The sequence below is a fragment of the Microcaecilia unicolor genome, chromosome 7, assembly GCF_901765095.1.
Source record: "Microcaecilia unicolor chromosome 7, aMicUni1.1, whole genome shotgun sequence".
Lineage (NCBI taxonomy): Eukaryota > Metazoa > Chordata > Amphibia > Gymnophiona > Siphonopidae > Microcaecilia > Microcaecilia unicolor.
Window position 1 is genome coordinate 194666515 of NC_044037.1, and position 13652 is coordinate 194680166.

The 13652-nt window shown below is 41.3% G+C and overlaps 1 protein-coding gene across 1 annotated transcript in view; it reads right to left on the minus strand.

Moving 5' to 3' along the window:
• Positions 1-5967, minus strand: part of NEMP2 (nuclear envelope integral membrane protein 2) — a 63603-nt gene extending 57636 nt beyond the window's left edge. The window contains 1 exon segment of the mRNA XM_030210706.1: positions 5411-5967. Coding sequence (XP_030066566.1) covers positions 5411-5480 — 70 coding nt within the window. The 5' untranslated portion in view covers positions 5481-5967.
• Positions 5968-13652: the final 7685 nt, after the last annotated feature.

Consider the following 13652-nt stretch of genomic DNA (forward strand, 5'->3'; position numbering starts at 1 on the left):
AAGCTTCAATTCGTGAAGCATTATGAGAAAAAGGGAGCACGCAGGTTACTGGTTTCTCTGTACTCTGAATTTTGGGCAAAAACAGCCAGGGTCTATGGGCGTATAGCGCTCTCTTATAAGCCCTTTTTAATACTCGTTGCAGATATCCCCTCTCGTTTTATCATATCTTTGGATTGGATCCTATATTCCTCAACCGTGGAAAATAATCGCCTCAACCTTAAAAATTGTCTGACCGGAACCACTCGCCTGCATGCCACATGATGAAAACTGGTATAATGCAGGAGGGTGTTCCAGTCGGTCGGCTTTCTATATATAGTAGCATAGAAGCCCTGATGTTCTGTTTTAATAATTTTAATATCCACGAACTCCATCTCATGAGTGTCAATTCGAGACATAAATTGAATATGAGGATCAACTGTATTTAAATTGTCAATAAACTTCAGTAAGTCAGTTTTAGAACCTTGCCAAAACATTATATTACATCATCAATATACCTCTTCCACAGTATGATATGAGCAAACTGGGAAGAGGTATATACATGTTGCTGCTCAAATCGAGTCATATAAAGGCAAGCTAGCAATGATGCTACAGTAGCACCGATCGCTACGCCGCATTTCTGCATATAAAATTTACCCTTGAATTGAAAATAGTTCTGACTTATAACCCAAGTAATTAATTGGCACAGAGCGGAAGTCCTGGATGCCAGCATAGCGATCTCCCTAAGATGTTCACTAGCAATCTCAATCAATTTATCATGAGGCAAGTTTGTATATAGTGCTGTAACATCTAGCCCTACCATATAAAAACTTTCAATATCAATTTGTTGACAATCTATCTGGTCCAACAGTTGAATGAAATTGGCCGCTGTCGTGGACAGGATGCTGGGCTCGATGGACCCTTGGTCTTTTCCCAGTGTGGCATTACTTATGTACTTATCGAATTACGCACATACGAATCAGCTTTTCTTACAAGGGGATTAAAAAATCCATCCATAAATTTCGAGAGGGCTCCAAAACTGAGTCCCTGGTAGATACTAAGGGGCGGCCAGGGGGATCCACCATTGACTTATGGACTTTCGGGACAAAGTAAATGTAAGGAGTCTTCGGATACGGATGACATCAAAATCTTTGTTCTTTCACTGTGAACACCCCATCAAGGACAGCCTTATTCACAAACTCCATAATAGTTTGTTTTATTACAAGAGTAGGATCTTCCTGCAAAAGATGGTAATAATGAGTTTGTTGCAACTGTCGTAGTCCTTCACTTATATATTTTTGAGTGTCCATAATAACAGTGGATCCTCCCTTGTCCGCCCGCATAATAGTCAGCTGTTGATTATTAGCTAAGTCACGAATGGCGCGTCGTTGGTTATTGGACAAATAGCTAGGCTTTTTGCCCCCTGATTGCTCTATGGTGACCAATTCTTTTAACACAAGTTTTTGAAAAGCTAAAAATTGAAGAATCTACGGGTCCAGGGGGAACCCACTTCGATTTATACCCAGTACGGGGATTTGTTCGTATGATGACTGCTGTTTCCCAAAAAATACACATAATCGTAATTCACGAAAAAATCTAAATAATCCCTGATGGGTTGCAAAGGAGTCATAATAGCTTGAAGGGACAAATGAGAGCCCTTTTCCCAATATGTCTTCCTCCTTGTCAGAAAGGACCAATTTAGAGATGTTAATTATATTGCTATCTTTTTGTTCGTTTTTTTTTTGTTTTGCCTGCATTTTTGATTAACTCCGTTTTTGCTTCCACCGGTGGTTCTAATATTTCCTCGGGCAACCGTAAAAAATAATTAGATAATAATGTATCAGTTGCCTGAAATTTACCATGTGGTGCTATTGTTGCCCTCTGAGTCTTAGCCATTCTATTATCATCCTCTCCCGAAGAGTCACTGGAGGAAAATTTAAAATTAACACTTCTCCCCCCTCCTTGTGTTTTCCGGCCTCGACTACGCTTGTCCATCCAACTATACACGTACCTCTTCGTTTTCCCTTGCCTCACCCTATGCCTGGAACAGTCTTCCTGAATCCCTACGCCAAGCCCCCTCCCTACCCATCTTCAAATCCTTGCTTAAAGCTCACCTCTTCAATGCTGCATTCGGAACCTAACCTTTCGAACATATAGGTTGCCTCAATCTGTCTGACCTATATGATTAACTGTACATTTGTCTTTTTAGATTGTAAGCTCTTCGAGCAGGGACCGTCCTTCCATGTTAAACTGTACAGCGCTGCGTAACCCTAGTAGCGCTTTAGAAATGTTAAGTAGTAGTAGTAGTAGTACCCCTTCGTGTAGTCATATTTGTGTCTTTTATACTTAGCTATTTTAAGTGCCCTTTGTTCAATACTATATTGATCAATCTTCATATTATGTTCACTCAATTGTTTCTCAAATAATGCTTTCTCCTGTACTTGTTTGATACTATCTTGTCGATTTTGTAATTCAGTTTTATATGTTTTTATCTCATCTTGTAATACTTCAATAGTTATCAACATGAGATCTAAAGAACACTGAGTTATGACAGAGTTCCATCGAGCTACGTATTGTTCATTGCCTATAAATCTAGGCTCTTTATTAATTCGTAGCCCTCTGAGCACACGCTGAGCATGACAATACTGAATCAACGCAGCTGAATGCAACTCCGCCCTAATCAGAGTTTTATGTCTTCTATACACTTCATCCCAGTCAAAAGCCTGTAATGGCTGGGCTTCAGAAAACAAACGAGCACCCCCCAATAATTCGGAGATACGGTCCTCGGAGAGGCCAGCCTTAGATTTCCAGAGGGCAGCAGCCATCACCCCTATACTACTGATTACTATCTATTTCAAATAGGAGAAATTACTTTACATTAGAGTACAATATTACATATAGTCAATACAAAAGTACTCCAACACTACTATTCTACATATTTATTTAATGAAAAATAAATGCGCATATATCATCCAAATATTAATATGTTTCCATAGGAACTCTAACTTGTCAGCCTTTCACATCATCAACCACTCTCACATATCCAAACATATCGCCAATTGTATACTTGACATGTTATGCGTTATACATACTAACACAATAATCATATATATATTAGCAACTTGCTGGGCAGTCGCTAAAAGCAGAACCAACTTGCTTCAATTGGAGAAAAATGAGCTTTCAGTTTGTAAAGGAAAGTCTCAAAATGGCCTCAGTAATAAATACAAAGTCCTGCGTTGTAACAAAGTATCAATGCTACATCACCAGTCCTGAGTGGTAACAAAACATCAACACTGCTTGATCTTGACATTCTACTGGGCTCACATGTATGGCAGCAGTGTCTGGCTTGAAGACAGCTTCCTGAGGAAACCCGGTTACATAACCTAATCGATTATGTTAAATTCCACTAGTTCCTCAATGCGAGACTGTATTTCGTTGTTTACTTCATCAGGAGGAACAACACCCAGCACCTAAAGTAATCAAACATTCATCATACAACCTAATGTTAATACATTCCTGCATACTGCGCTCTTTGTAACAAAAACTTTCAATAAATTACTGACTGCTTACCCTCTGGGACAAAAAGCCTAGCAATTTGTCCAATAACCAAAGACGTGCCATTCGTGACTTAGCTAATAATCAACAGGTGACTATTATGCGGGCGGACAAGGGAGGATCCACTGTTAATATGGTCACTCAAAAATATATAGGTGAAGGACTACGACAGTTGCAACAAACTCATTATTACCATCTTTTGCAGGAAGATCCTACTCTTGTAATAAAACAAACTATTATGGAGTTTGTGAATAAGGCTGTCCTCGATGGGATGTTCACAGTAAAAGAACAAAGATTTTTATGTCACCCGTATCCGAAGACTCCTAACATTTACTTTGTCCCGAAAGTCCATAAGTCAATGGTGGATCCCCCCAGCCGCCCCATAGTATCCACCAGGGACTCGGTTTTGGAGCCCCTCTCGAAATGTATTGATGGATTTTTTAATCCCCTTGTAAGAAAAGCTGTTCATATGTGCGTGATTCGATGCATTTCATTCAACTGTTGGACCAGATAGATTGTCAACAAATTGATATTGAAAATTTGTATATGGTAGGGCTAGATGTTACAGCATTATATACAAACTTGCCTCATGATAAATTGATTGAGATTGCTAGTGGATATCTTAGGGAGATCGCTATGCCGGCATCCAGGACCTCCGCTCTGTGCCAATTTATTTTTATTTTGTTACATTTGTATCCCACATTTTTCCACCTATTTGCAGGCTCAATGTGGCTTACATAGTACCGTAAAGGCGTTTGCCAATTCCGGTATGAACAAATACAGTAATGTTGTGGTAGAATAAGGTTCGTGTGTACAGACACATTAGGGAATCATAGAGAGGAAGAGTTATTATATGTCCATTATATGACCTTCATACGGAGAGTATTGCGGCTCCCTACAGATGAAATACTTCAAGACCTGTACATATCCATTTGGTCAACTCCTAATTCAGTTAGACCAACTAAACGAAATTTAGATAATAAATATTACGTGTAGGAAGTTTTAGGACATGGCAAGCAACAATTGTCTCATGTTTCTTTGATAGTCAAATCTGCAATGAGGAAGAACAAAACATCTAAAGACCGTATGCCTTATTCTCCAAACAAAGACCTTAAATCTATAGACTTCATGGGTACAAGAATGTACCAAAATTCCATGCTCGCTGGTCACATTGCAGTGCATAATTATCATTATGTACATACAATATTTACATACTATTGGATAACTTGAATCAGTTAGTGGAAGGATTATCTGAAGCTAACAAACCTTCTTTCCAGTTGATTTTAGCACATTTTGAAGATTGTTCTAAGCAGATGATTCGTGCTGCAAATGACAGCTATGATATGGCTGTTAGAGGCTCTGGGGTAGCAATATCTAACTGCTGACTCTCATGGCTCAGAGCTTCAGCATTGAAGCAAGACATTTTTGAGAGAGTAGCAGATGCCCTCTGTTGTACAGGGAACACTTTAGTTAATTACTTGGGTTATAAGTCAGAACTATTTTCAATTCAAGGGTAAATTTAGTATGTAGAAATGCGGCGTAGCGAAGGGTGCTACTGTAGCACCATGCTAGCTTGCCTTTATATGCCTCGATTTGAGCAGCAACATGTATACACCTCGTCCCAGTTTGCTCATGTCATACTGTGGAAGAGGTATATTGATGATATAATAATGTTTTGGCAAGGTTCTAAAACTGACTTACTGAAGTTTATTGACGCCACTCTCAGCCTTCTGGGATTTGTAGTTCTGCAATTTACGAACGACCCGAACAACAAATCCCAGCATAACCGAGGCCGAGGGTATACTGGATCTCAAGACCCATGCACTGTCTGTTTTTCCTTAAGGGTAATGCTGGTAGTGGAAAGGCCAGGCAGTATAACCTGAGATATCCTGCGTGATTGCGAAAGCAGCGACGACCAGAGAGCCCAGAACCGCAGCCGGTATCGGCATCCTCATCCCGACTCGAGCCAGAGGCCGCAGTTGGGTACATCAAAGCGGTGAGCTCATAAACAGCGCTCTTTTCCACCCGTCGAGATTGGCTTTACTAGCGGAGGGCTTAGGCGGAGCTAGTGACGACAACTGCCTCTGAAGCGCAGAGGGTCTAGGGGCGGAAGTGCAGGAAGCGCAAAATTCCAGAGAGCGGGGCGGAAGGACTGAGATAGCTGCGACGCGATAAAAAAAAAAAAGGCGCAAATGATGAGTCCTTAAGTGTGGAACGGAAAAGCATTTAATGAAATATTTCATTAAAAAAGCACAAATGAGCCCTCAAGTCTGGAACAATGGAGTATAATTTAAACATCTCAACCTTGCAGGACATTCTGTAACTGATCTCTCTCTCTCTGTCCACTCTGCACCGCAACGCTGGAAATTGAAGGCCAATGAGTGAGGTTTTTCTTGCAGGCCCCAGCCGTATCTGAAACTAGTTATGGCAGATGCACCTTCCAAAAATTGATATATTTCAATCACTAAATAAAATGCTTTTGTTTTCCCTATCATTTTTGTCTGGTCACTTTATTTTTCTTATTGTGTTGGTCTTGGTCTCTGCTTTCCTCCCTTAACTCTCTTTGTCCATTTTGCACTTTTCTCTCCATGTCTGCCATCCATCTTTTTGCATCGCTATGTGACCCAGTATCACCCCTGTCTTACTACCCTGTTGAACATCTCCCATTTGTGTCCCTATCCCCACCCCACCTGTGCCAATGTCTCTCCTCTCTCTCTCTCTCTTTCTTCCCTCCCCCCCCAGGGTCCAGCAGGTGTTCCTCTCCCCTCACTCCTGTCTCCCCTTTGCAAGAACAGCACCTCCCTGCTTCCTTCTTTCCCCACAGGTCCTGGTACCTCTCTCCTTTCTTGTCTTCCCCCCCCCCCCCCCAAATCCAGCACCTCTTTGCCTCTCTGCAGGGTTGCCAGGTGGAAAATTTTTTTCCAGCCTAAAGGAGCCCAAAATCCAGCCCAAAACCCGCCCAAACTCAAACCCCGCCCCTGACACCCCCACCTCATCACCCCCGCCGTCATCAACCCCGCCCCTGCCGTCATCGGCCCCGCCTCCCCCGTCATCGGCCCGCCTCCCCGTCACTAACCCCGCCTCCCCCGTCACTAACCCCGCCTCCCCCATCACTAACCCCGCCCAGAAACGTCATTAACCCCGCCCACCGCGGCCGAAAAAAGCCGGCGAAAAAACCGCAAAAGCCGGCGAAAAACCGCCCCGAAGCCAAAAAGGAGCCCAAAAAACCGCAACCCCGCCGCGGGCAAAAATTTCCCGCGGCGGGTCGCGGAAAACCGCCCAATTGGGCGGTAAAACCGCCCACCTGGCAACACTGCCTCTCTGCACCATCTTTCTCACCCTGATTGGATCTCTCTTCCCTGTCTAGCACCTCTCAACCTCCTCCCCCGCCCCTCTCACTCGTGCCACCCCCTCCCCCATGCAGGCACCTCTCACTCCTTGTCTTGGTGGTCTAGGGTACCGTCAGGCAGCTGTGATCCCCAGTCGCTTCTGTCTGTGCTTTGTGGTTTTAAATGGCAGCTGCGACCTCTCACGGTAGTCTCACAAGCGTTCATAGTCACCATTTTAAACCACGGAGCCAACACAGATAGCAGCAATTGGGGGATCACTGCGGCCCGACCACAAGCCAATGTCTCCTCTTCTCAATATATGAGAGGAAGGTGCCCACTGCGCGTGACTTGGTATGTCTGCTGCGCTGCCTTTTCCAATACTTTGTATCCCTCTCTGTCCCCCATGAATGTTCCTTATATGAACTCATGTCCTCAGCTTCAATCATCTGACAAAGCAAAGTAGTGCTCAAAAGTTTATGTGTCAACAAATGGTTAGTCTATAAAGACGGCACCTCCTTTTGTCAACTTTGTAAGAACCTATGTATGTCATGATTGAAAGCAGTAAAGGTCTTATAAAAGTAGATTATTCATATAGAGCTACTAAAATAAATATTTCTTTACAGAAAGTTATCCACACTTATTTTCTAAGGAGCCCTTTTACTAAAGCTTAGCACATGCTAAATGCTAACACCCCCACTGGTATAAAATGGGCTTCTTAGCATTTACTGCATGCTAAGCTTTAGTAAAAGGGCCCCTAACTTTCATAGGCTAGCATCTAATTTAATGTTTTCAGCAGACCCCAATATATCAAAAATGCTGTAGTACAAAGGTAGAAAAGGAACAGGAGAACAAAAACAGCATGGCCAGGGGAATAATGATGGCACTAGTTACACCCTGTTTAATTTGCTTGTTGACCTGACATGGCCATATTTCGGCATGTGCCTGCATCAGGGGTTCTTGTTTTTCAGTGTGAGTAAACACTATTCACCAGATTCTATAAATGGTGCCCAAATTTGGAATGCAGTTCTGAGATCTGTGTGCAAATAAATGAGGTAACAGGCCATTAAGAATTAATAATTGGCTGTTAACAATCAATTGACATTAACTGGCACTAATTTGGGTTTATGCACAGATCTATAAAAATCTGTGCTCATATCTTGTGTGCAAACCAAAAGGGGTGCAGCTATGGGAGGAGCATGGGGCAGGTTGCTAAATCCTATAGGAAATCAAAGTGCGGTAAAGGCAATATTTTACTGCACCTTGATGAATTCCTCCCTAATAGTCTTGAATATTATTCCTATATACTTATTTTGTACAAGTATTCTTTCTGCTTATGTATATTTTTGAAATTCCTACACAAAGAATTAAAAATAAGTTGCATCCTTCTTGAACCTAGAGGGATCTTGTCATAGTAGACCAGTGTTTTATATAGGCTGGACTATTGGAATGTGATCTATGGTGATCTGGTTCAAAAGTAGATATATCAACTACCAATTATTGAGCATACAGCAGCATATATTTTTGCAGGAATGGAAGAACTCAAGAGATCATGTTTCACCAAGGAGAAGAAAGCTGTATTGGCTACTGACAAAGGAGAGAATCAAATTTAGAATGATATTGATATTCCAAGTATGGAATTCAGATGGGTCTTATTTGCAAGACAAAGTAGGTCATGGAGCCCGATGGTCTTTCCACTCTGCTCAGAAGGAAATATTGGAGCTAATGGTTAAAGGAGCTGGTTGGAACATACACAGAAGGGGTTGACACCTAGTTGTGGAGTGGGACTTAAGTTGAGGCAAGCCATGTCTGTCTGGTGCTGTGGCAGCAACTTCAACTATAGCTCTTTTGACACACCTATGCCTAAGCAGTTGGGAATTGATGGGGACTGGAGGAGAAGATGGGCAAATTGTGGGAGATAAAAAGATGGGGTGGTTTTATATGTGATATGCTATATGTATATGATTAAAGATATGATTTGTACATGTTGTTGAGCAGCTTTAGACACAGTGATTCAAAAAAACATTATTAAATAAATGTCACATTAAGCAATGTGACAGATGTTAATAAAATTACCATAGCCAGAATCCGTCAAAACCAAGCACTTTGTAGGGAGAATTCAGTTGATCTTCAAATTTATTAAGCAGAAGTGAGTTTACCTTGTGAACTGTACCTACTTACCAATTTGCTGAAGAGGTTGCAAACAATTTAAAACACGGCAGTGCAGCTGATTTTCTCACTTAAAGTATGATAATTTCATATTATACCATTGCAGTTCAAATTTTGTTACCTTCATTATAAAATTTTGTTTGGCCTTGCACCAACATATATCATTTTTTGCTGATGAATACAAGACTTCATTGTTCTAAAATGCTTAAATTTGTTAGTTTTCCTTCACAGATGCAGAATCATATTAGACGATATAGCACCACTTCAAACCAGAACCTCACACAGAAAAAACTCAATGCCATGGTTTAATGAAGAATTGAAAGAATTAAAAACACAAGTCCATGTTAATAATACTATGTAAGCCATTTTGCGCCTGCAAATAGGTGGGATACAAAATGCAATAAATAAATAAAGTCAGAAGATTAGAATGAGCATGGAATAAGAAAAAAGACGACTCTACACTCAATGACGGGAAACAACTACAAAGAAAATACAAATACAGCATCAGACAAACTAAAAGATCATACTATAAAACTAAAATCGGGCCAGACTACAAGGACACACAAACTCTTCTAACTCGTAAACAAATTACTAAATACCACACCGGTTACTTTGAACAACACAGACACCAATCTTGCGAATTATTTCAAAGAGAAAATCACAAAGCGACGACTCACAATACCCATCAACACAACTCAGAATGTACTTTCCTACAAATGCTTGAACAAATCCTCTTGCCTTCTTTAACTTCTTTGTAACACCAATTGTATGATGTAACCTGACATGGCTATGCCATGACATGTAAGCCACATTGAGCCTGCAAATAGGTGGGAAAATGTGGGATACAAGTGCAATAAATAAATAAAGTGCAAAAAAAGATTAAGGATAGTTGACTTCCTTTTTTCTTATCAGGCTGCCAAGCATGGGATGAAATTTGCTGAAATTGTTTGTGCTTTGTTGTCAATTTGTTCTTGAACTCTATTAATGGCTAGGTTAATGCCACCTTTTGATATGTGACTATCTGATTTATTGTAGCTCCCAGATTATGTCTGGTCTGTTGTTATTGTACTCCGCTCTGAACAAATTAGGTATGAGCAGATTATAAATTCTAATGTAATCTTATGCTGTGGATTAGCCTTTCAAATATACACCCAGTTAATTAAAATTATGTTAGTAGGTGTGACAGGATCAGTAAATGCAATTAAAGACCAAGAAAATGTGTAATAGAATTAGAAACTTCACAGCTCTGTTTTTTCCAAGTTAATGCTTTATTAAAGCTTAATCGTACAAAATAGAAGTAACAATGCAACAATCATCAAGAAAATTATGAAACTTCCAATAATCGTCCTGACCTTGAGCATTGAAGTAAGGATCGGCTCATACAAGCTTAACCCCTCCTTCCTCCCCTAACAATCCCCCCCCCCCCCCCCCCCAGCAAACCAACTACATAGTGGGTAGAGAAGAGTCAGGATGAGCAGTCCACTGTATATAAGGGTCCCAGATGCGAGAATAGGCCAATATTTGTCCACTATGCAGAGCCATCAGTTTAGACATCAGATGAATATGAGCTAGTTTCCTCAAAACAGTTCCAAGTCCCGGTAAGGTAGGCTTCTTCCAGGCTGCAGCAAGTACCAATTTACCTGCTACAAACACTTGTGAAACTAGCTGATGAGTCGTCACCTTCACCCCTCGTGGTCTGAAATGCAGGAGACAGTGTTCCAGCCTCTGGGGGTATGTACTTTTGGTGAGAGAGACGACAAATTTCAAAACATTAGTCCAGAATTCCTGAGCTTGAGGACATGACCACCAGATGTGGCCCATGTCTCCCACCTTGCCGCACTGACGCCAGCACAGTGGAGACCCCGCTGGAAATATAGCAACCAAGCGCTTAGGAATGTAATACCAGCTATATAAAATTTTGTACCCATTTTCCATCAGAGCACTAGATATAGATACTTTAAGAAGTGATTTGAATACTCATTCCCACTGTGAAAACTCATAAGAAACTCCTAGAACACCCCTCCGAAGGGACACCACCTTGTAAGTGGTGGAGGGGCTTCTGTGTTTCAATGACTTAGAGGGCTATGCTGAAGGGTTACCCATATCAGACAAGCCTCTGAGGAGAAACCAAAGAGAGTGTCCCAAACTGGAGGATCCAAGATGGCGTCGAGGGAGGACGTACGTTAGTTGAGTTCCCGTTTTACACCAGAATACCTGAAGAAGTAGGCACGCTCCCCAGAGAATGGGGAAGAAAAAAAGGCAAAGCCTTGGTGTTGTCCTCCTTGAACACGGCTGGGGTTCCCACCACTTCTCAGTCTACTTTGGAGAGATTCGGGGTCATAACATCGGGGATATCGGTTCCTGCTTGGGGGAACATCAAGGCTTTATTGCCGAATCTCAGTGGCGAGGGAGTGACTTTGAGTCCCCCTGTTGGCATGACCTCTCCAAAACCCGGAAACAGTAACGCTTCGCTATGGAGGTTGACAGTGGAAACGCCCGAAGTGGGTTAGGATTCTCACGCGATCTGAGGAGGTCCTGGCACAGCATTGGCTCCGGATAATAAACCAACTTGGGGATTGGAGAGTGAGCTCTTCCCCCCCCCCGAAGATATCTGGAGCGGTTTCTGTAGAGAAATTGGACCTGATGAAGCAAAAAAATGTCATAATGGACGCACTATGGGAAGTGCTGCAGAGTGTGAATAATTCTCTTCTTCAGATGTCAAAAATTTTTCAGGAATAAATATGTGATTATATCAATACTTATCTAACAAAGTGGAAGTCCAAGATATAAAAATAGAGACTTTGATTACAGAAATGGTTTCTCTACGAAAATCAGTTAATCTGGTAATGAAGGACAGTCATGTTTCTTGTAAAAAAAGTGGAACTTCTGGAGAACCAATTAAGGAAAAATAACTTGAGAATGATAAATCTTCCTAAAATACCCTATATATAGAGTTATATTACTAGTGACCTTTGCCTTTGATTTAGATAGAAACAATGTTTTGAAATTGTATTTCCGATACATGGCTGATAGTTTCTTGGGTTCAAAGATAAATATATTTCCTGATATATCAAGGGAATCGCAGACTAGGAGGTGTGAACTCTTGGCTTTTAAGCCAAGAATCATTGCCCTAGGTGGGACCTTCCTAGAGCGATTTCCTTATAAGTGTTTTATTTCCTTATTACTTATTTGTTGAGCCCAAGAAAGTACAAGAGTTTGTGGAGTTAAAAGAACAGATGAAGAACCCTCTGCAGCAACTTCCTTTAGTTACCACTGTACCGGCTGCAATTACCGATTAACCTTCCTCCCTTAGAAAATATGAATTTGTAAGATTAACCACTTGGTGTTTTTCTTATTTTCTTTGAGATTGTTTTCCTGATCTTGGATCCCCCAATTGAGGACAATTATATATATTGTTGAGAGAAAATGTTTTTTCTTTTTCCTTATATTAATTTCTGTTTTTCCTTACATTTACGTGATGTGAATGTAATTAAGTAAAATAAAAAAATTAAAAAAAAAAAGAAACTCCTAGAAACTCCCATTTAAGAAGGTAATGCATAACAGGTTTAGCATATGAGAGGAGGGCTCTATACAAACGGGAGATCCCTCCCCTCATCGCCCACTCTAGTTGGGATTCTACCAACCCCACATCACTTTGCGCTCTTCTAATAATGAAATCCCGTACTTGATGATACTGAAAAACGTTAGAGGCCGGAAGCCCATACTCCTCTTGTAGGTCAGAGAAAGAGAGCAATTCCCCCTCCTCCTAGATCTGTCCCAACTCACTCAAGCCTAGACACTCCCACACCCGATAGCAAGGATCCAGTGATCCTGGAACAAACTGTGGAGCATAACGGATGCTCATATGTAAAAAATATACCCTGCCAGAAAAGAATTTCCCCCTGCCTTCCAGATTAATAGGGGACCCTGGAGAAGTCGCGGGACCTTTCCAATCACTTCATGCAACAAACAGTCGGGGAGACATGGGACGGCCTTCAACGGGTATGAGGGAAGCCAGGATTTCCATATCTTATCACCTCCCTGTATCCACTCTGCTAAGATACGAAGATGCGCAGCATGATAATATATATAAAAAAAAAAGGAACACCCATTCCCCCACGGGCTCTCATTTGATACATCACTGCTCTCCGCACACGAGGTGGTCTCTTTTTCCAGATGAAAGAGCAGATTCTACCTTGTAGGCCATGAAAGAACTTATCTGGTAGGATGATAGGAAGCACCATAAATAGGTATAGTAATTTAGGCAGTAAAATCATCTTTATCGCATTGATACGCCCTAACCAAGAAATCGTTAGCCCGTCCCAACGATCAAGCTCCAAAAAATACTCATTTTACCTGGGAAATTAGCTTCATATAAATTTTTCAACTGATTGGTCAAATTGGCACCTAAATATCGACTATGTCCCAAGGCCCATCAAAAGGGGAACTTTGTCTATAGCAAACGTTTTTGACTGTTCGGGATGGAGATATTGAGTGCTTCTGATTTGCTCATGTTGACCTTAAATCCTGAGACTTGGCCATATTCATGCAGCAGGGAAGTCACTACTGGAAAGGAAGTGATAGGATCCGAAAGGGAGAGTAATATATCGTCCTCAAATAAAAGAA